Genomic DNA, 24458 nt, shown 5'->3' with positions numbered 1-24458 from the left:
ACAGGAGAGGAAAGGAAATGTAGTATGACATGGGAACACTTTTTGAATGATATAAGGGACCCGACGTGCGGGTGAGAAGCTATGGTATAAGTTAGAACAAATGTATGTGTAAAGTTTTTTATTTTTATATAGTGTAAAAAATTAAAAATAATGTATTATTACTTTCTTTATTATTATTCATTTATATTTACTTGCTGTTTAATATTCCAACCACAGACATATGGTTGAAAGGTGCTGTTGGGTGTTATGTTTTTGTTATTAGTGTTATGTAATGATGTAAAGGTAATGTCATATCGATAATGTATAAAAAAACGAAAATAATAAATAAAAAATACATAACATTCAGATGTTGTGAATGCGAAAATATATACTCGGTTCTACGGCTGAATTACATGTACCGGGATATTCATATGTGATTTACTGCCCCATTTGTGCAGAGGTGCATTAAACATTTGTCAATAGCATACATTTATTCAAACGCGGATATTTTGGACTGGGTTATACCATAACAATTTTGTTTAATATTCGTCTTGTTTATTTGCTTAAAGGTTTACACAGAATCTGGTGTAATATGACAATTAGCTTCAAAACTCTAGTGGATAAACTTATATCATGTGCTCAAGACTGGCAGAAGCTATCAAACGGCGGAAGCTCCGTTCCCCTCTCCGCTTTCCTGTTTGTCCATTTTAGCTTCTGTTTTTTTCTCTCAGGCTGCGGCCGGTTATGGCTCATTCACATTAAGCATGCATTCAGACACTGAGAACAGGAACAGCACGTTTAGTACAAAGACGACCGGCTGAAATCTACCCGTCTTCTCCAGACAAATGGATTGCCTAGCATTTTTTTTCATGTTACATGGACCGCTGGCTTTGGCCAAAGCGCATAGTTTTAGAATGAAGGACTTAATTTATTGACCAGAATGCACCTCTGTAATCAGATTGGAAGACAAAACAAGCTGTAAGTCAATAACAGAGCACAAGGCCCGCAGGCCTCTCATTCAGGGTTGGGACTGTGTGTGAGTCAGCCTGCCCACTGGAGGGAACGTATGGGTGTGTGTGTGGGTCAGCCCTGCCCACCTGGAGGGAGTATGGTGTGTGTGTGGGTCAGCCCTGCCCACCTGGAGGGAGTATGGTGTGTGTGCTTGTGGAATACTCATTTCTGCTCAATCTGTCCCAGCCAAACTCTGTTGATCCAGAGAGATGGATGTGGTGATGCTACAGCGAATTTATGAGAACCCTGTGAATCATGTGGAGATGTCACTTAAAAAGGTCAATGACTGAAAGGACAAGTGGTGATCGAGAGAGAGAGAAAATACTTCTGCGAGAATCTGACCAAGAATGAACCAGATGTCCATTGCGTAACAGTTTGGGAGAACGTCCGCAGAGCGTTTGCTGCAAATCTGGCACCGGTTTCATCAATGACTTTCATAACCACAGCAACATGGCGGAAGGTGTTACAGGGTTCTCCATTTGGCCTGGTGTGGCACTTCTGTTAGGACTTGACAGAACATCGTCTGACAGGTGCAAGAGAGCGAGAAAGCAGGTTGCCTTACCCCTGGCTCTTCCTTTTTTCTCTGCTTCATTACCTCAGTCAATTCTGACCGAGAGCCCTTGCAGGTTGGGTGAGAAAAAAAAGAAAAAAAACACCTGTGTAAACATTGAGACTTTTCCAGCAAAAAAGAAAAGAAAATGAAAACGATCCGCTATCAAAAAGGAGGACCAACAAAAACAAACAGCTGCCATACGTCCAAATCTTTGATTCTTTATTCTCTGCCGCACTGTGGGAATCAGACTCTAAAACCAATGCCATTGGTTGCTGTTGGCTGCCCTTGTGACCTGTACTTCCAACTCCTGGTGTTCCACCATTAAGAGACCAAAGTGAACATTCAATCAGCGCCACCAAGAGGACATTGACTGAGGGACGGGGGGGCTCTGTGAGAGCGTGATCCAACCCAAACACGCCATATTTCTGTCTATCTGGAAGTGTGTTTCCCAGGGGGCCCTGGGGGGCAGACAGGTTAATAACAACACCAGGGAAACAGAGCCAGATCTCCCTGGGACTAATGTGTCTGACAGCTGGAACGCCAGAGAACACAAACGAGTGCATAAACAGGTGCGCACCACAGACAGACAGACGGAGAGGTGGAGGGAGTACAGCGAGATAGCTAGTCAATAGGGTGATAGTGGCGATATTCACTGTTCTTCCAGTGGGTGCAAGATGAGCTTCTCTCTGAGTGTGTTTGTGTGGTGCCCATGTTAAGTACGAAAATAACCTTGTCTGTTGTGTAAAGCAATGGGTATTGCATTGTCCCTGAGAACGGCAGTCACAATTTTTCTGGTGGTTGTAATGGTTGTGTTGTACCTTGCCATGCTGGCCCATCCTCTCCAGGCAGATGACAGCATCCTCCCACAGCTCCAGCTTCTCGTAGATTAGCAGGGCTGAGCTGGTGCAGCCCAGGTCTGTCAGCAGGCTGGCCAGCTGCTTCTGTAAATGTGAGAGAGGTTCAGACATGGGATAAGTCATTTCATATTTAAACAGTAAAAAAAAGATATATCATGTTGACGTATGCCCCAGGAAGACCCCATCCGCAGCCCCCTGCAGGAAAACCCACTCCTAGCTCTGCCACCGCTGAAATAAMTCCTGGGGGAAACACTGCATATGCATACACTCCACGAACCATCACAGCTCTGTTTCTGGAGGTAATGGCCTCTATCACATTCAGAACAATAAAAGTCTTGTTTTTTGTCACTGGATGCTTGGGAGAGTTGGTCTTCCCTAGCTGCTGTATTCAAGGGTGCAAATATGTACTGCCGTTTAGCAGTATTTAAGCTGCAGCCATCCTCCTGATTATTGTGAAAATAATAATACTACCACAGGCCTCTTCTTAACTACACACGCAGACACACACCAGTTGTATTCATTATTCATTCCAAGCTGTGGTGTCATATGCGGGGTAGTGTCTTCACCCGGGGTAGTGTCTTCACCCGGGGTAGTGTCTTCACCCGGGGTAGTGTCTTCACCCGGGGTAGTGTCTTCACCCAGGGTAGTGTCTTCACCCAGGGTAGTGTCTTCACCCAGGGTAGTGTCTTCACCCAGGGTAGTGTCTTCATCTTTTATCTCTCCATCTCCACTATTATGACCTCACATCTATTTCCATTATCTTGTCATCTTCACACAAGGCAACATAGGCCCTAACCTTGTACCCAAACCCTGTCTCTCGGTCCACTTAAAGAGTGGGAGCTGAACCTGGAGCACAGCCTGTCTTGTCACAGACTAAATCCTAGGTTTCTGGGTTTTATCACCTCTCGTCCTCTCCTGTGATCGCCTCCCCATCCCGTCTCAGGGGTGACATATCACGTCCCACTGGGATGATGGACCTCATAAATCAGAATTTACATCCGTCCCACAACTCCACTCGTGAACCACCCTAATCACGTGACCAGGGAGACATGGAGAGCCAGGACGTGACACCAATGGCAAACGGCAGACTTTTAGACTAATAGGACACACGGCAGCGCACATGCCATTTGTGCCTCTTTACCCGTTTCCAGGAAAACTCCTGATATTGTGGTTTCAGAATCTCCCTGAAAGCAGGAAGTGCTGAGACAGACAAGACACAGTTGAATTATATGGGGATTTATTAATTCTGTAAGCAAATCTTAAAATATGTGCTATATCTCAACCCATCTTCCTGTCCCTCCTCTCCCCACACAGCTTCTCTGTGCGCAGACACGGCCATCGTTACATGCCGGGCACGCCTCTCGCTAAGGAAAAACACATCACCACAGCCCACACGATTCTCTGCCTTGCTTGCACTTTCAATTCCCCAGGCGGCAATAGGGTGCCTTCAATTCCAGCTTTATTGCTGTTTGCCATTATTACATGAAGCCTGGGCGATGTATCCTGCCCCACTGATTTCTCTCTTTCCCTGTCTTTTACACTCCCTCCCTCTCAATCTCTCTACCTCCTCTTTGTCATATCTCTTCCTCCCTCCTTTTCTTACAACCCCACAATCTCTCGCTCCCTTTCTCCCTAGCTATCTCACCATCTCCACTCTTCTCCCTCATCTGTTGACTAGGCCTGTGCCTTTAAATATACACTACCGTTCAAAAGTTTGGGGTCACTTAAAAATGTCCTTGTTTTTTGTCCATTACAATAACATCAAATTGATCAGAAACACAGTGTAGACATTGTTCATGTTCTCAGTCGATTCTTGTTCTGAGAAAKGAAGGCTATTCCATGAGAGAAATTGCCAAGAAACTGAAGATCTCGTACAACGCTGTGTACTACTCCCTTCACAGAAATGTGAAGGGAAAATGTGAGCAAATTACACCGCTCAAAACACCTTACCTGATACAAGGAAGGAGAAACTGACTGGGCCAAGACAGGTGCTACAACAACAGAAATAAACACATCCATGGTCAACAAGCCATCTTTCTGCTTGCTACAAATACAGAATAACAAAAAGGCTAATCACTCACTCTTCATCTCCCGGAATATATACACAGAGCGAGAAAAACAGACAAGCCTTACATGTAACACCATATAAAGACTACCAGGTTGATGCAGCTTCTACCCTGAGGGGCACCAACTGTCTGGTAGTTGGAGGACAAAGACGTACTGTTTTAGTGGCCATCCTGCAGTGCAGGCGGCCATTAGGTGGCCTTTGGCTTGAAAGCAGACGGCGCTAACAGGGAGCTTCAGCCTGACAGATATATTGCCTGAATGCCAAGTGTCCAGATTAGATCAAGGCTCTAACGCACTAAATCACATATAACCAGACATGTGGTGATAGATGAGACTCCTCTGGGGACAACGCGGTAGTGGACCTCGTGCAGGAGGTCGAGAGGACAGTCACAAAGCAAGGGCAGCATCCTTCTTCAAGTCTCGGACTACCGTCAAAGGTGTGGGAGTTCAAAGAGAGTCGGCGAAGTGGATGGGTCCCATCCATTTCTCCTGAATTAGTGTTCACTCATATAACCCTGATGTAAATAATTGTTTAATCATGACCATGACTTCCAATGGGTCAAGTCATAAGTCAAAGCTTTGATGGAAGACATTGCTCTGTGTGGTACTTCAGTTACAGTGAGTCGGCCCTTAAAATGAAGTTCACAATCACAGTGGAGCGAAACCAATTCATAAATCAGAAACCCAATCAGCAGTGACGGGGTAATGATGGGGTGTTACCTGGACAGCCCATCTGGGAGGAGCTTGGCAGCAGTAGAAGAGTTTCAGACGCTCCGTCACAGGACAGCTCTTCTCCTCAAAGTAATCCACTATAGTCTGGAAGAGAGGAAAGACATCCAGCATCAACTAGAGAGAGTCATACCCAGGCAAAGCCTCATTACTAAACCCCCAAAATGACAGATTTAAACTGCAAAGCTGGTAAGGCAAGTCACGAGCAAATTGAAAATGTACTGATTGAGATGTGAGTGCAACAGGTCTAAAAGCCCATTGATTGACAGTGTCCAACCCTGATATCTGGTTGAGTTCTGTGTTTTGTCTCAATCTGTGTTGTACGGGTTGTTAGGTACYCAATGAACACTGGCTGAGGGCATCCAGGAAGACAAGGTATAAACAGGAAACAACTCTCACAGTCACAGCAAATGAGCCACTGCTGGATGCTATCCAATTGTTATTGTCTCATTCTCAGTCTCATTTTATCAGCGGGCCGTCATGCAGAGCAACAACTCACATTCTGCTTGCTATCTGAGAGGAGACATTTGTCTGTGCCTAAAATTGGGCTTGACTCACAGTTATGTCTAACAACAATGATCCAATACCATGGCTCATAAACCTCAACCTAACAGCAAATCCCAGACTAGGACTGAGTCCTGTCATTATGGCTGGGTTGGGTGGTGTTATCTGTGGGACTTGGACAGGGCCCAGTTTCCTGTAATGAGATTTGGATCCCGACCACCCAGGATAAAGTTAATTATAAACAGTGGATGGAGTTTGGCAGCTCGGATGTGATTGGCCTCATTGCATAGGAAATTAAGAGGAAAATGGGTAAGAGTGTAACAGGACATATTTTACAGTTTGGGATGGAGAAAATACAGAGAGTGAGTCACAGTGATTCCATTTTCTGGTAACGAGGCCAGACAGAAACAGACACCTAGACACACATACTCGGACAAAACGCAKAACGACACAAGCAAAAACACTAACAAATAGACAAACAGACAGACGCCAACACAATCAGGGAGGCGGGGGGGATAAAAAGCTTTCCTTACATTTTAAACTCAAAGACAAATCCAATGCCCGGTCATAAAGTGTTGATGTCAAACAGACTGCTTCAGATGAATACTGATCTCGCTCCCTCAAAGACCATTTCTACTCTGCCCACATGATTGTCATCAATGTTCATCTTTTGTCTCTGTCAGTTTAATGGTTGGTTGGGGAAGTTGTCTTTACCAATATCTAAATCCTGTCAACAAGCAACAGCAGTTCCTCTCTGGAAATCGGTAACATCTAAACAAACCTTGTCAACGAATGAGAATGCCCAGTAAACCATTAGGAGTAAATCTGTGAGTGATGCAGTGTGTCAAAACAGGTAGCCTGCAGAGTGGGAGCTGGCACACAGCAAGTGCAAGAGCTGTAAGAATTCACCAGAATGAGGAATATAATAGGGCTGTCTATTCATGCCAAAACAAACAGCCTTTACGCTTGTGTTTGAGTGCAAACGTTCAGTCTTCCAGGTAGATGTAAATGCTCTCTTTTGTTAAAGCGAAACATTGCACAAAACCAACTAGACCTTGATAAAATGCCATTTTTGCTTGCTTAATGGTGCTCTAATTTGATAATGCCTGCAGTTGGGTTCTGTCCTTTATAAATTCCTGAGGACTTTTGTACCCTCCCCACAAATAGTTTCTAAGATTGAAAGGGTTGCACATCCAAGTGACTTACAGGGCTGTTGCAAAAAAAACAGCTAGGACTCCATCCAATTGGCGACATGCAAATATTCTAAAACGCGCATAAAAACAATATGCATATTTTCCCACCATAAAGGTGTCTCCAACAAATTGACTTATTGCTGATAAAAGGCTGTGCGTGGGGACGTAGTGAATGTTAAAATTCCTTGTTAAATTGTACAGAATAAAAAATGAATTTTTTGGGGAATCGGTTTCCCTTAATGGCAAGCAAGGTTTGTTTGAAAGCAGACTGCAGATGACTAATACATTGTGTTTCTCCACGGCCAGTGTATATATTCAAAGCACAAACAGCGGTTAGCATTTGATGAACTCTGGTAGACCAGAGGCCCTACAGAGAGAGAGCCACAGTAGTTCAGAGAAGATGAGGAGGTGGGGGAGATTGGTGAGTAAAAACATCCCGATTCACTGAACTGAGTTCCAAGTAAGTTGCTCTGTGAACACAATTATAGCAGATGGTTAAAGTATATTGAATGAGAAAACCATAAAATATTGATTCTATACAACTGCACAAGGAAGGAAAACATCCCATCTGACAGGTTGCAGAAATATGAAGTTTGCAATCAGAATAAGACCAGTACACTTTTGATACCCATGTTAGGATTGAACAAAACGTACCATATCTGGAGAGCCATTTACAGTTGAAGTCGGAAGTTTACATACACTTAGGTTGGAGTCATTAAAACTCGTTTTTCAACCACTCCACAAATATCTTAATAACAAACTATTGTTTTGGCAAGTCGTTTAGGACATGACACAAGTAATTTTTACAACAATTGTTTACAGACAGATTATTTCTCTTATAATTCACTATCACAATTCCAGTGGGTCAGAAGTTTACATACACTAAGTTGACTGTGCCTTTAAACAGCTTGAAAAATTCCAGAAAATTATGTAATGGCTTTAGAAGCTTCTGATAGGCTAATTGACATAATATAATATGAGTCAATTGGAGGTGTACCTGTGGATGCATTGCAAGGCCTACCTTCAAACTCAGTGCCTCTTTGCTTGACATCATGGGAAAATCAAAAGAAATCAGCCAAGACCCCAGAATTTTTTTTAGACCTCCACAAGTCTGGTTCATCCTTGGGAGCAATTTCCAAATGCCTGAAGGTACCACGTTCATCTGTACAAACAATAGTACGCAAGTATAAACACCATGGGACAACGCAGCCGTCATAATGCTCAGGAAGGAGACGCGTTCTGTCTCCTACAGATGAACGTACTTTGGTGCGAAAAGAGCAAAATCAATCCCAGAACAGAAAAGGACCTGTGAAGATGCTGGAGGAAACGGGTGCAAAAGTATCTATATCCACAGTAAAACGAGTCCTATATCGACATAACCTGAAAGGCCACTCAGCAAGGAAGAAGCCACTGCTCCAAAACCGCCATAAAAAAGCCAGACCACGATTTGCAACTGCACCTGGTGACAAAGATCGTACTTTTTGGAGAAATGTCCTCTGGTCTGATGAAACAAAAATAGAACTGTTTGGCCATAATGACCATCGTTATATTTGTAGGAAAAAGGGGGAGGCTTGCAAGCCGAAGAACACCATCCCAACCGTGAAGCACGGGGGTGGCAGCATCATGTTGTGGGGGTGCTTTGCTKCAGGAGGGACTGGTGCACTTCACAAAATAGATGGCATCATGAGGCAGGGAAATTATGTGGATATATTGAAGCTCATCTCAAGACATCAGTCAGGAAGTTAAAGCTTGGTCGCAAATGGACAATGACCCCAAGCATACTTCCAAAGTTGTGGCAAAATGGCTTAAGGACAACAAAGTCAAGGTATTGGAGTGGCCATCACAAAGCCCTGACCTCAATCCCATAGATAATTTTTGGGCAGAACTAAAAAGCGTGTGCGAGCAAGGAGGCCTACAAACCTGACTCAGTTACACCAGCTCTGTMAGGAGSAATRGGSCAAAATTCACYCAACTYATTGTGGGAAGCTTGTGGAAGGCTACCCRWAACGTTYSACCCAAGTTAAACWATTTAAAGGCAATGCTACCAAATACTAATTGAGTGTATGTAAACTTCTGACTCACTGGGAATGTGATGAAAGAAATAAATGCTGAAATATATAATTTCAGATTTTTAAAATAAAGTGGTGATCCTAACTGACCTAAAACAGGGAATTTTTACTAGGATTAAATGTCAGGAATTGTGAAAAACTGAGTTTAAATGCATTTGGCTAAGGTGTATGTAAACTTCCGACTTCAACTGTATGTGTCATACATTTTCTGCTAAGTTCCAAAAATGTAAGCTGTTTAACTAAGGACAATTGACCCTTCGCTAAGCACTGCCCCAGAATTTAGAGCAACCAATCACAGCGGATAGCAACTGTTGTCGAGTCTGACACCTCAGACAAGCTCATGTTTAAATTGCATGAAACCCAGTGATGGCTATGGCAATAAATTATTTTAATTGCTAAATTGAACAGCGTACCAGGAGTACTTGCTACTGTGATTTCTGAAATGCAGAGCCAATACTTTTGTTACATTGTTTGCTAGGTTAGCTCATTGACCACCAAATGTTGCTAACGCTAGCAAGCTGTAGTCTGGTCTCCTTCGCCACCAGCAGTTACCATACCCGGTCTGCTAGGTGGTTGCTACTTAAAGTCCCCAGGACATTCACAGTATTAGGCAAAACTGCATTCTCTTCTTGTGCACCAGACGCATGGAATAATCTTACAATCCATGCTTCATCTAGATATGTTAGCGCCACTGAATGAATTTAAAATATTGATGGGAGACGGAGGAGTGTAAATGCATTTTTTTAGGCTGGATAATGTTGTATGTTATAATTCTGTAATGTATTGATTGTTGCTGCCTTCTTGGCCAGGTCTCCCTTGAAAGAGAGACTCTGGTTCTCAATGGGCTTTTCCTGGTTACAAATAAATAAATAAAAAGCTACTTCATATTACTTTTCTCAAAATGTTAGCTAGCTAAGTTAGCAATTTAATGAATACAACTCCCATCTCCCGTCGACATCAGGATATGATTTGAGAGCACTAGTTAGCTCTAAAAGTGCTTATTATAACTTTGAATCCATACTGACAGCGAATCCAGAGCCATTCAGTGTCTCTGAATTCAGTACAAACAATTTGATGAACCAATTGTAATGACAGTCCACCACATCATTCCCAATAGTTTCCTGATTAGTTTAATTTCATTGTGTATTAGAAACACAGTTTGAGATCACTGTGAGGGATTTTGCAAGTGGTTGAATGGGGAATTGGGCTTCCCGGGAAAATGTTGTCCGAGGTTGCAACAGTAATCAAGGGGGGCTTAGCGAAGGGTCAATTGCTAGAATTGTTCTCCAGCTACATACAGTGCATTCGGAAAGTATTCAGATCCCTTGACTTTTYACACATTGTCACGTTACAGTCTTATTCTAAAATTGAATAAATTGTTTTTTCCCTCATCAATCTACACACAATACCCCCTAATGACAAAGAAAAACTTTTGAAATGTTTTCAAATGTATAAAAAATATCACATTTATGTAAGTATTCAGACCCTTTACTCAGTACTTKGAAGCACCTTTGGCAGCGATTACAGCCTCGAGTCTTCTTGGGTATGACACTACAAGCTTGGCACACCTGTATTTCCTCAAACTCTGTCAGGTTGGATAAGCAGTGTCGCTGCACAGATATTTTCAGGTCTCTCCAGAGATGTTCGATTGTGTTCAAGTCCGGGCTCTGGCTGGKCCACTCAAGGAAACTCAGAGACTTGTCCCGAAAGCCACTCCTGCGTTGTCTTGGCTGTGTGCTTAGGGTCAATGTCCTGTTGGAAGGTGAATCTTCGCCCCAATCTGAGGTCCTGAGCGCTCTGGATCAGGTTTTCATCAAGGATCTCTGTACTTTGCGCCATTCATCTTTCCCTYGATCCTGACTAGTCTCCCAGTCAACTGCCGCTGAAAAACATCCCCACAGCATGATACTGCCACCACCATGCTTCACAGTAGGGATGGTGCCAGATTTCCTCCAGACGTGACGCTTGGCGTTCAGGCCAGAGTTCAATCTGGGTTCATCAAGATCAGAGTCCTTCAGGTGCCTTTTGACAAGCTCCAAGGGGGCTGTCATGTGCCTTTTATTGAGGAGTGGCTTCCGTCTGCCCCCTCTACCATAAAGTACTGATTGGTGGAGTGCTGCAGCGATAGTTGTCCTTCTGGAAGGTTCTCCCATCTCCACAGAGGAACTCTGGAGCTCTGTCAGAGTGACCATCGGGTTCTTGGTCACCTTCCTGACCAAGGCCCTTCTCCCCCGATTGCTCAGTTTGGCCGGGCGGCCAGCTCTGGGAAGAGTCTTGATGGTTCTGAACTTCTTCCATTTAAGAATGATGGAGGCCACTGTGCTTGGGGACCTTCAATGCTGCAGATGTTTTGGTACCCTTCCCCAGATCTTTGCCTCGACACAATCCTGTCTCGGAGCTCTACGGACAATTCCTTCGATCTCATAGCTTGGTTTTTGCTCTGACATGCACTGTCAACTGTGGGACTTTATATAGACAGGTGTGTGCCTTTCCAAATCATGTCCAATCAATTGAATTGACCACAGGTGGACTCCAATCAAGTCATAGAAACATCTCAAGGATGATCAATGGAAACAGGATGCACCTGAGCTCAATTTCAAGTCTCATAGCTAAGGGTCTGAATACTTAGGAAAATAAGGTATCTGTTTTCTATTTGTAATAAATTTGCTAACATTTCTAAAAACCTGTTTTCACTTTGCCATTATGGGGTATTGAGTGTAGATTGAWTAGGAAAATGTTGTATATAATCAATTTAAAGCATAAGGCTGTAACATAACAAAACGTGGAAAAGGTCAATGGTCTGAATAGTTTCCAAATGCACTGTACAGTATGTCATAAACTACTCACTACTGGTGTTGGCTTAGCTATTGATTTCCTTAATCAGAAACAGCAGCCCAGTTTGCGTTATACCCAATGACCTTTCTGAAAACAAAAACACCTAATTATGGCATGCCAAGGAAATGACAGTAACTGATGGTGTTTTATATCCTATTATTTACACCACTATTGCCTTAATAATAACAATGAAGAAGTTGATTGGAATAATAAGAATAGAAGGTAGCCTGGTAAAGAACCTGTGCTTGTTGTCTACAAGCCTCTTTGATAGTATTTATACCTTCACGAGAACAATATCTAGCAGCCAAGTAAAAAAACAATGATGTCCCCCAAATCTGTCTGTAATGGAATTAGTAAACAAGGAACCTCTCATATCAAAATAGCAGCCTCAACCCCCCCCCAAAAATGACATGAAACAACTCAACACATGACATATTTCCTCCCCTTTTCCCCCTTTGTTTTTCAGACGCCAAGGAGATTAGAAGTCAAAACACATTGACTTGAGGGAGAAAGAATTTGAAACTAAGCAGAGGGCAAGCTTTTTCTTTTCTCAATTCCTCCAACTCTCAGTCATCGTTGAGTGTGAGCCGCCTGTCAATCCTCGCTCTGATGCGGTTCTCTTTGGGGTTTTGGCGTTCTGGGGGAAACGGTGATTGAGCATGTCTGTCTCACAGGGGAATGGGACAGGGTGGCGATGGGGTTAGTGTCAGACGGTGAGATCAGTTGGTGCTTGATGTCTTCCTCGCACTGTGATGGACAGATGGGTGGCTCCCGTCCTCCCCATGAGCCTCCCCCACCCCTCTAGATGACTTGAACCAACCCTGCCTGTCACACGGCTCCCCCTGAAGGACCCCCTCAGCCATTTCGGCCCCCCTCCAGGCGCTGTCTGTCAAATCAGGTTTGGGATAAGACTGCAGAGCTCCGTGTGCAAACATTTGAGGAGGGCAAGCTAGAGAGATTGAAACCAGACTTTTTCTCTTTGCTCTATGTCACAAAACCATGGAGCAGCTGTACAGTGTCTGGCTTCTTTAAGAKAGTGTCCTGTTCTATACCCGACGTCAGACCGTCATGTCCCAGGCCCCAACCTCCTGCTTTATGACTTTGACCTCGTCTGTCTACGACTGACAGCTCACTGGGGCTGGAGAGAGCAACGAGTACACACACACACCATAATGTCATCCCAGCACAGTTTGAAGCAACCCTGAGTATAAATGATTCCTAAATCATACCTCTGTGCATGGGCAAGTATAAGTATGTGTGTGAGAGAGATTGTCTGCACTTCAGCTGTGAAAAGCTCTGTGGAAACATAAAGGACTTGTGTTCTTGTGAATGGTACCATAGTATGTCTAAACCTCACCCCATCCTCCTACACAGACCATCACAACAGAAGCAAGCTCTCGCTCAGTTTACTATGTTATCACAGGGAGCAGAGGCTGTAGATTCCCAGGTTGCCAGTCCCTCTCTACTTTGACGGTGAGGGGGAAGAGGGGGGCTGGTTTCACAGAGACACCCATGACAAACATCCTGCACAGGGGGAGTATGTCTATCCTCCGCTAAGTTATCCACATGTCCCCTCTGCTTTCACAGATAGCTCACTGTGGAAATACTGATTTAAAGAGTTTGGCTGGGTGGATTTCAGAGGGCATGCAGCTTATTTCTGCTTGCAGACTGTTGTGCTAATGATGTGACATATAGCAAGACATGTGTAGCAGATCATGTAAATCCAGGTTTGGAATTGATCGAATTTTGCCCGTAAGCAAAATTCATTGCACTTAGTATAACACTAAGTGCAAGTGCCTTCACTTCAAGAGGACCAGCATTACTGGCCTAACCAATAATATAGCCTTATTCTGTGTATTTATGTACAGTCATGGCCAAAAGTTTTGAGAATGACACAAATATTAATTTTCAAAGTCTACTGCCTCAGTTTGTATGATGGCAATTTGCATATACCCCAGAATGTTATGGAGAGTGATCAGATGAATTGCAATTAATTGCAAAGTTCCTCTTTGCCATGCAAATGAACTGAATCCCCCAAAACATTTCCACTGTATTTCAGCCCTGCCACAAAAGGACCAGCTGACATGTCAGTGATTCTCTCGTTAACACAGGTGTGAGTGTTGACGAGGACAAGGCTGGAGATCACTCTGTCATGCTGATTGAGTTYGAATAACAGACTGGAAGCTTCAAAAGGAGGGTGGTGCTTGGAATCATTGTTCTTCTCTGTCAATCATAGTTACCTGCAAGGAAACACGTGCCGTCATCATTGCCTTGCACAAAAAGGGCTTCACAGGCAAGGATATTGCTGCCAGTAAGATTGCACCTAAATCAACCATTTATCAGATCATTAAAAACTTCAAGGAGAGCGGTTCAATTGTTGTGAAAAAGGCTTCAGGGTGCCCAAGAAAGTCCAGCAAGCGCCAGGACCGTCTCCTAAAGTTGATTCAGCTGCGGGATCGGGGCACCACCAGTACAGAGCTTGCCCAGGAATGGCAGCAGGCAGGTGTGAGTGCATCTGCACGCACAGCACAGTGAGGCGAAGACTTTTGGAGGATGGTCTGGTGTCAAGAAGGGCAGCAAAGAAGCCACTTCTCTCCAGGAAAAACATCAGGGACAGACTGATATTCTGCAAAAGGTACAGGGATTGGACTGCTGAGGACTGGGGTAAAGTCATTTTCTCTGATGAATCCCCTTTCCGATTGTTTGGTCCGGAAAAAAGCTTGTCCGGAGAAGACGAGGTGAGCGCTACCATCAGTCCTGTGTCATGCCAACAGTAAAGCATCCTGAGACCATCCATGTGTGGGGTTGCTTCTCAGCCAAGGGAGTGGGCTCACTCACAATTGTGCCTAAAAACACATCCATGAATAAAGAATGGTACCAACACATCCTCCGAGAGCAACTTCTCCCAACCATCCAGGAACAGTTTAGTGACGAACAATGCCTTTTCCAGCATGATGGAGCACCGTGCCATAAGGCAAAAGTGACAACTAAGTGGCTCGGGGAACAAAACATAGATATTTTGGGTCCATGGCCAGGAAACCCCCCCAGACCTTAATCCCATTGAGAACTTGTGGTCAATCCTCAAGAGGCGGGTGGACAAACAAAAACCCACAAATTCKGACAAACTCCAAGCATTGATTATGCAATAATGGGCTGCCATCAGTCAGGATGTGGCCCAGAAGTTAATTTACAGCATGCCAGGGTGGATTGCAGAGGTCTTGAAAAAGGGTCAACACTGCAAATATTGACTCTTTGCATCAACTTCATGTAATTGTCAATAAAAGCCTTTGACACTTATGAAATGCTTGTAATTATACTTCAGTATTCCATAGTAACATCTGAAAAAAAATATCTAAAGACACTGAAGCAGCAAACTTTGTGAAAATGTATATTTGAGTCATTCTCAAAACTTTTAGCCACGAGGGATCACGTGACCCCTGAACGAGATGGCCGCATGAACTAGGAGCTCCGCACAAGTAGTTTCCAATTCCTAATCTTACCTCCACTTCAAGTTTAAACTCATTTAGCTTTAGTCAAAAAGTCATGGCGGCTACAAAAGGCGACATTTTTACCCGGACTCGAGCACTAGCGACGGAAAAAGCCTCCAAGAAGCAGCTAGCTTCAGAAAAAGCTAGCGCCATTAGCCAGGAGCAAGAGGACCCGTTCCCCCCCGAGGCCCAACGAAGGCCAACCTCGCACTCTGTCGAAGACATCTTTTCTGAGCTGAGATCCCAACGTACAGAACTCAACACTAAACTAGATGCCATTAACGCTCAGCTCAGTGCGATAGGGGGCAAGGTGACAAYCCTGGAAAATGCTTTGCCTGACATAAACAACAAGATAACCATAAACGCGGGGCGCCTGGACGAGGCAGAGGGGCGAATCCTATCCACGGAAAACTTATTGACAGACGCCATGGAAACAATAGCATATGCTAAAAAAAAAAATAGAGCAGCTGGAAGAGAAAACAGAGGACCTGGAAAACAGGGGGCGAAGGAATAATTGTGTTCTATTAAATCTGGGCGAAAAAGAAGAGGGAAACATGCCACTGATCCGCTACCTGCAAGACAAACTTCCCGAGTGGCTCCACCTGTCCACCGACAGACCCATAGAACTCGAGAGAGCTCACCGAGCACTGAGGCCCCCACCAGCAGCCAGACAACCACCGCGCCCAATCACCATACGTTTCTTGAGATTCACCGACAAGGAACGAGTCCTACAGGCGGCGAAAACCAACACCATTACAGTGGGAAACGCCAAACTCACCTTACTCCAGGACCTGTCAGCTGGAATACGCCGAAAGCGCMGAGAGTTTGACGAGGTGAAGAAATGCTCCATTGACCGAGGCATCTTTAGGGGATTCAAATACCCAAACGAGCTCAGGATTCTTCACCAAGGAGCCCTGCGACACTTCAAAACTCCCGAAGAGGCAAAASGTTTTTTGAAAGACAACCCCGGTCAATGAGAAATGGACCAATGTCTAAATGCGATTACTATTATTACTAAAGGAGGTAAGACAACATATAGCCGATATCCAAAGACCCACCCGCCCTGCTAAATGTCATTATAGCCGTCTAATCTATATTTATGTTCCTTTAGCTGAGAGGGATAGGCTCCATATTATAACCTAGGCCTACTATATGTAGGCTGGGCTATTGATTTTATTTTCTCCCATTTTTAATGTGGTCTGGACGGGGGCTACGTTGTCATTTACCCAATGCGGGGCGGAGAGGATGAGGCATTTCTTTGGTGGGGAGGGGGAGACGTTGTGCGTTGCTAACTGTTCCCGTTTTTGTTGTTGTTGTTGGAACACAGAATTGTGACTGAGCGGGGAGGTAATAGATCCAACGGGATATGTCGAGTTGTTTGGGAACTCGGCTGGGGTGTTCAGAGACTGTTATTTTATGTAAACCATTTATTTTCCTTTTATGTGAACGCAGCTGTAACTACTATCCACCTTTACCCAGAGATGACTTGCACTAAAGTTCGATTACTGTTCGATGACGATGACTAGTACCTTAAATCTATTGACATGGAACTGCCATGGTCTAGGTCATGCAATAAAACGGAAAAAGATACTATGTGCTCTAAAAAAGGAAAAAGCAGACATCGCGCTATTGCAAGAGACACACCTCTGTGATGCTGAACATGCCAAACTCCGCAGAGCTTGGGTGGGACAGGTGTATTTCTCATCTTTCAAATCCAACAGTAGAGGCACAGCCATTCTTATCCATAAGAATGTTCCATTCATAATTGACAAAAACATATCTGATCCGGAGGGGAGATTTATTTTGATAACTGGGTCACTGTATGGGCAACCAATTACTATCTTAAACATATACGCCCCTAACACAGATACTCCTGCTTTTATGTCGAAAATGATAACCCTGTTCAATGAGCATTGTGTTTCCTTTGGAGTGTTGGCCGGAGATTTTAATTGTACCCTGAACCCAACCCTAGACAAATCATCTCAAGTCCCCACCACAAATCCTAGATCTGCAAAGATGTTGAACTCTCTTACTAAAGAGATGGGACTGATAGATATCTGGAGAGAGACTAATAGCTCATCTATGGACTATACATACTACTCTAATGTCCATAACATCTACTCCCGTATAGATTACATTTTTATCCCAAAGAGTTTCATAAATTCAGCCACGTGTAGAATCGGACCCATAGCGCTTTCGGATCACGCCTTTGTCCACCTCCGCTTTGACCTCTGCAAAAACATCCCGAGGTCAAAGAGCTGGAAATTCAAGACCTCCATGCTATCAAACGAAGCATTCCATACATTGGTAACTACATGGATAGACAACTACACACAAGACAACAAAGATTCTCCTGTTTCTCCGGCCACAATGTGGGAMGCTGCTAAAGCCACACTAAGAGGTCATCTAATTGCATATGCTTCCTCTAAGAAAAAAGCAATGGAAGCACACAGGCTAGATCTGGAGAGGGAGCTGGAACGCTGTGAAAAAGTACATAAACAATCCCCAGACAGCACCTCCTGGAGTCAACTTAAAGCAGCCAAAGCCAAACTGAATTTGGACTATACTCGGGAGATTAAAAAAAGAGTTTTCTTTACTAAACAGAAATACCATGAGTATAGCAATAGGCCTAGTAGATTGCTTGCTTATCAATTAAAAAAAGAGCAGTCAGAGCGTACAATTATGGCTATCCGAACAGCAGAGGACGAGGTCACATATGACCCAAAAAAGATCAATTTAACTTTTCATGATTTTTACTGCAAACTATATACCTCTGAGAGAAAACACACGGAGGCAGAACTCCACTCCTTCCTAGAGGGAATCTCGCTACCTAAACTATCAGAGACCGACCAAGAAGATCTCAACTCCCCCTTCACTCCTGAGGAGATCCTGGAGGCAATTACCTCCATGCCACCTAACAAGTCCCCAGGCCCAGATGGATTCCCCAGAGAGTTCTACAAAGCTTTTTGGCCCCAGCTTAGCCCTATTTTCATGCCAATGCTGGAGGATTTTTGCAAAAACGGAGTTCTCCCAGAGTCAATGCACACAGCTCGCATTACAGTGTTGCTCAAAAAAGACAAGGACCCCCTATCCTGCTCCTCCTTCCGGCCCATAAGCTTGTTGGATTTCGACTACAAAATAATTACCAAATTGCTGGCCAAAAGACTAAACACTCTTCTTCCCAAAATAATAAAAGCGGACCAAACTGGATTTATTAGAGACAGATACTCTTCTGATAACATTCGCCGTCTTTTTGATATTATTGATCAAGTAAACGCACAGAAGACCCCTGTCCTGCTGGCTTCACTGGATGCTGAGAAGGCGTTCGACAGGATGGAGTGGAGCTTTCTGTTCTCAGTCTTAGAAAAGTTCAATATGGGCCCAAACTTTATTAAATGGATCAAATCACTATACTCTCATCCAAATGCCATGGTGACTACTAACGGACTGAACTCTGACAGATTCCCTTTKGGACGGGGCACAAGACAAGGGTGCTCGCTATCCCCCCTGCTCTACTTGTTGGGGGCGGAGCCTCTGGCAGAGTTGATAAGGAGCAATCCAAGTATTACAGGTGTTCCTGCAGGCGGCCTGCAGCACAAGATTTCGCTTTACGCGGATGATGTCTTGCTCTACATATCCAACCCTGAGAAATCCCTTCCTCCCATTTTAGACACAATTGCTCAGTATGGCACGTTTTCAGGTTATAAGATTTAATTTTAACAAATCACTGTCTGCCTCTCAATATTACACTCACCAGTTCTATGAAGACACTATGCCCATTCCAATGGAAGACACAGGGGTTTCATACCTTGGGATATTCATAACACCAGATCTGAATAGGCTTTTCAAGGAGATTTATCTTTCCACTCCTGGATCGAATCAAGAACACCTCCAAACCTGGATCTCCCTCCCAATTAGCTTAGTAGGAAGAATTAATGTAATCCGTATGAACATCCCTCCTAGACTGAACTATTATTTCAGATGCTCCCATGCTATCTCCCAGCTTCCTTTTTCAAAACAATTAACCAAAGCATCACCAAATTTATATGGGGCAATAAAAAACCTAGGATCAAGCTCTCCACTCTTCGAAACCTGAATCTAAGGGCGGTCTTGCCCTTCCTCCCTTCAATTGTACTACTGGTCTGCCCAAATCCGCAACATGCTAACATGGATCACAAACAGACAAGAGTCAACGTGGATCCAGATAGAAGCCCAATCCTGTGGTTCATTGCCACTAAGCTCAACCATATTCATTATAACTTTAGAAGTGGGCACATAGCCAAAACATTTGTGATTTACAGCACCCTACTAGCGTGGAGGGACTGTAAGAAATACCTGGGCATCTCCTCCCAAATATGCTCTCACTCGCCTATAGTAGGCAACCCAGACTTGCCAAAAGCCCTGGGGATGCCACTTTAATCTTTGCATACTCTAGGAATCACGGACCTTTTCAGACCTATTTCATCAGAAGACCACTACACTGAAATCCTTTCAAGAGCTCTGCAGTGAATTCAATGTGCCAAGATCCCATTTTAAAAAAAATATCTTCAATTAGACATGTCATCTCCTCATTTACTTCCAAGAGGAGGTTTAGAACTCAGTGAACGAAGTTGAAACCCTTCTTGTCACAGCACAATCCATTAGGCAAAATATCCTATATCTATAGACTCCTTTCTGAGAAAGGAGGCTCCTCCTTTATCCTTTGAAAATAATCTGGGAAAAGGACCTTGGTCTGACTATCAGTGATGAGTTATGGGCGGAGGTTTGCGAAAGGGATACTGCTCCTCTACTAATGTAAAAATGAAAGAATCTAATTACAAATTTTTGTACAAATTTTATTACACTCCCTTAAGCTCCATAAAATGAAAACAGACATTTCTCCTAACTGTAAAAGATGTACCTCTGAAAGTGGAACCTATATGCATGTATTTTGGAGCTGTAGAGAGATTGCCAGATTTTGGCAATCTATACTACTGCTGCACAGAAAATACTAGATGTACAGTTTGATATGACCCCGTGTCTCTATCTTCTTAATGCCCAGCAGGACTTTGTTCTTGATCCTGACAGAGAAAATTTGCTCATGACCATTACATACTTTGCTAAGAAATGTATCCTTCTATTGTGGGCCTCTAGACCTTTCTACATTTAAAATGTGGATTGACCAGATTGTTGACTTTCTCCCTCTTGAAAAGCTCACTTATGACCTCCACAAGAGACAGCCCAAGTTTGATAGACTCTGGTCTCCACTACTCCACTATATCTCAAATTGGACAGAGTGAATGGGGGGATCGGGGAGGTGAGCAGATGCGTGTTGTGTAAGGTGCTGTAAAATCTAAAAGCTAATCATTGGCTCGTCATCTCAGCTAAGGCTGGAAATAGCAAATAAGAACCTTGATAGTGCTGCTGCAAGTTCTATATTTTAAATTTTGTTATAATTATTATTTGTGTGTGTGTGTGTGTATGTATGTATATGTATGTATGTATATAACATTTTTTTTTATTATTATTATTATAATTTTTTTTTTTTAAGTCTGTCACATCTGTGAATGTGGAATGTGTTTGGTTGGTTGATTGAAAACTTAATAAAACTTTAAATAAAAAATAAATAAAAAATAAAAAAACTTTTAGCCACGACTGTACAGTACCTGAGACTTGAGATGTGAGCTTCCAATAGTGACGTTCACCATGAGTGTGGCATAGAGTATCTCGTTGAACCCTACCTTGTGTGACCCCTCATCTCTCTTACCTGTGTCTGCATCATGGCCCTCTCCACCCGCCGAGAGCTGCCCTTCTCCAGCTTGGTCCTTAGACACAGTGCTGTCACCTCCACCGCCCAGAACTTGGGCTGAGACAATATGCACTGCAGGGAGAGGGAAGAAAGACCAGTAAGGACATGGAGATTCAAGACACTTTCATTTCATCATGGACTTTTAGGAACCTCAATCTCAGATTAAAGGGATAGTCCGGTCTCTCAGATAGTGATGGCACACACATAGGAATACATGAAAAAGTTGGCATAATACCGTACAGAAATATGTAGCTATGTGTTTGACATCTTCAACATTCTTCCTGGAATTTTAAAATTAGCCTTTTACATAGTTTGTTTCTCAAAAACAGTAATCTACTGTAATCTCTGACCAAAGCATAAGAATCAGTAAATTAGGACGCTCTTATAACATCACTATGACTTCCCATGGGAATAAAGGCAGGTACAGGAAACCCAGCAGATTAGAGCAGGTAAACCTGATTAGGCCCTCTCACTCCAACCAGAGTGGTATACCACAAAGCAAGCTAGATACTACTCAGAGTTTTATAAAGCTAGCCAGCTACAGTTAGCTTCACATTCCAGGTCAGGCTTCATCCGTACTACGATGGTGGATATTACTTGTCCGCCTGCCGCTAACTCTAGCAGGCTTGTAACTGTGCCAAACTCTATTGACACAATGCTGAAACAGAAATCCACGGGCAAGTCAGTGCAACATTTCTATTTGTGCCTAAATCAAAATGAATGAACGGTTATCTTGCAAATTCTGCAGGCTATGGTGTGAAATTGAATTTTAGAAGTGCCGTCTTTTTTAATTGTATTACTTTTCAATGCCGTCTTCGGTGTGCTTATCAATGCACGAGCACCTTTTTCCCCACGCCTATTGCACCTTCTATCTGTGGAACAGCTTGGTGCGCTGTGGCCATAGAACCCATCGAAGGGTTTTGGAAACTCTTACCCTGGCAATTTGACTGTTAAACTCATGGTTACACTAGCAATGGCTGCCAGTCTTGACTGAATGGGAACTGCCATTCAGGTTTAAATTTCTAAATACAATCGCGTGAAAAATGTACATTTTGGAAAGCAAATGCAGTCATTACCAAATGTGTCATATGATATGCATTTTTTTTTATATATAATTTTACACACAAAAAAAGATTAATAAAATATTTCATCAGTTGTCTTGCTCAAATAAAGTATAACAACCTTTGCAAGAGGGTGGGTATCTGATTTCATTGGTCCTCAACTCATGGCTTAGACACTTCATTCAGGATAAATGGAGTTAGCACCGAGTTATTAATTCTGAAGGATTCGTTGCCATAGAAATTGACCTGTCTAAAAGGTGAGTCACTTTCGTATGACCGGTTATCCTGAGTTGACCAAAGTTACCTCACTAACTCGTCAAACCCGGTACATAGTATACCCCTCTGGTCCACGGGAGTCTGTTTGGTGTGAGCAAGGACGGAGGTTTGGTGCGAAGTGAGTCCCACTTCCTGTCTGGGGCAGGAAGCACATTACTTACTGTGGAGTCAGTGGCGACCCCTTCCTGCTACAGCGGCAGTACATCTTGTCTCACAGGACTGAGGTTGTCTGTCTACCAAAGGACAGACCAGGGAGGCAGTGGGTGAGCGGGCATTTCAACATTACTTGACCTTTCACATTATACCGGTATGTTACTAAATAAAGATTTGGATTGGGCTGTAACAACATCTACAGGAAATCTGTATTGAACGGTATCTGAATAGCTAACTGTGTAATAACTTTGAATACAGGTCAACATCTACTGTACATTGTAAATAGACCCAAATGCCACAAAGACAACAAAAAAAATTAAATAATGTTTGACCTAAAAACAGATGGACTTGGTTCCATACTGCACTGTGTAGGAGACGCATGCAGTAGGAATGTGTCACCGCCAGTGGCGAGCAGGAGGTGGTGTTTAAATTTAGAGAGCAGGTCCCGGGTGATGTTTGCCCAGCCAATGTTCCCCTCTACCCAGTAGAGGAGGGATGGGAAGGGAGCTGGCAGACAGTTTGGGTGTATCCCATACAGAACATTGAAGCCCACTGGAACCTCAGAGGGTAGTGTTTTCACATGTCCCTCAGGGAATGGGGCCCTCTTCTTAGGGACCAGTGAGGCAGGAGGTGAGAACACCATCTTCTCAGAGCGCTATAAATGTAGTTTGGTTTATAGGGAGGTCGTGTATATGAAATATCGAATACTAATCGCTGGTAACAAATCCTCATATGGGGAACAAATTGACCAATTCAATAAACAAAAAAACAAAAAAATATGTTTTGGCATTGATTTCTGCTTCCTGGGGAGTTTTGACATGTCTATATTATTAGAGTCCTGTCCTCCCTCTCCTAGCTGGGACCTTTGTGAGACTCAAGACAAAGAGTTTAGGAAGGATGCCAAGAGGAGCACAAGTTAGAGATGAAAAGATAAGAGAAAGCTGGTAAGGGTTTGTTGCTTTTCCAATATATTCCTATGTCTTTGCTTGGCAATTTCAAGGGTAACTATTTTGAGAACATTCAAAATTCAGTGCTCAACTCTACAAAAACGCAACACGTAAAGTGATGTGAAATAAAAGATCCCAGAAATGTTTCATATGCACAAAAAGCTTATTTCGCTCAAATTTGGTGCACAAATKTGTTTAAATCCCTGTTAGTGAGCATTCTCCTTTGCCAAAATAATCCATCCATCTGACAGGTGTGGCATATCAAGAAGCTGATTAAACAGCATGATCATTACACAGGTGCACCTTGTGCTGGGGACAATAAAATGCCCAGTTTTGTCACACAACACAATGCCACAGATGTCTCAAGTTTTAAAGGAGCGTGCAATTGGCATTCTGATTGCAGGAATGTCCACCAGACCTCTTGCAGGAGAATTCAATGTTAATTTCTCTACCGTAAGCCACCTCCTACGGTGTTTTAGAAAATTTGGCAGTTCGTCCAACCGGCCTCATAGACCATGTGCATGGCATCGTGTGGGCGAGCGGTTTGCTGTGGTCAACATTTTGAACAGAATGCCCCATGGTGGGGTTATGGTATGGGCAGGCATAAGCAACGGACAACGAACACAAATGCATTTTATTAATGGCAATTTGAATGGACACAGATACTGTGACGAGATCCTGATGCCCATTGTCGTGCCAGTCACCCACCGCCATCACCTCATGTTTCAGCATGATAATGCACGGCCCCATACTRCAAGGATCGGTACAAAATTCCTGGAAGCTGAAAATGTCACAGTTCTTCCATGGCCTGCATACTCAGACATGTCAGCCATTGAGCATGTTTGGGATGCTCTGGATCAATGTGTACGACAGCGTGTTCCAGTCTGCGCAAATAGCCAGCAACTTCGCACAGCCATTGAAGAGGAGTGGGACAACATTCCACAGGCC

At 43.6% G+C, this 24458-nt stretch overlaps 1 protein-coding gene across 1 annotated transcript in view; it reads right to left on the bottom strand.

Moving 5' to 3' along the window:
• The window catches only part of ttc27 (tetratricopeptide repeat domain 27), a 127555-nt gene that overhangs the window by 25306 nt on the left and 77791 nt on the right, over window positions 1–24458 (bottom strand). The window contains exons 10-12 of the mRNA XM_023970027.2: window positions 21032–21145; window positions 5188–5283; window positions 2362–2484 (exon numbers count right to left, since the gene is read on the bottom strand). Coding sequence (XP_023825795.1) covers window positions 2362–2484; window positions 5188–5283; window positions 21032–21145 — 333 coding nt within the window. The remainder of the gene's footprint in view (window positions 1–2361; window positions 2485–5187; window positions 5284–21031; window positions 21146–24458) is intronic.

The sequence above is a fragment of the Salvelinus sp. IW2-2015 genome, linkage group LG25, assembly GCF_002910315.2.
Source record: "Salvelinus sp. IW2-2015 linkage group LG25, ASM291031v2, whole genome shotgun sequence".
NCBI classification, from domain to species: Eukaryota; Metazoa; Chordata; class Actinopteri; order Salmoniformes; family Salmonidae; genus Salvelinus; species Salvelinus sp. IW2-2015.
The sequence above is the reverse complement of the archived record's forward strand: the minus strand, read 5'-3'. Positions and strand labels throughout refer to the sequence as shown.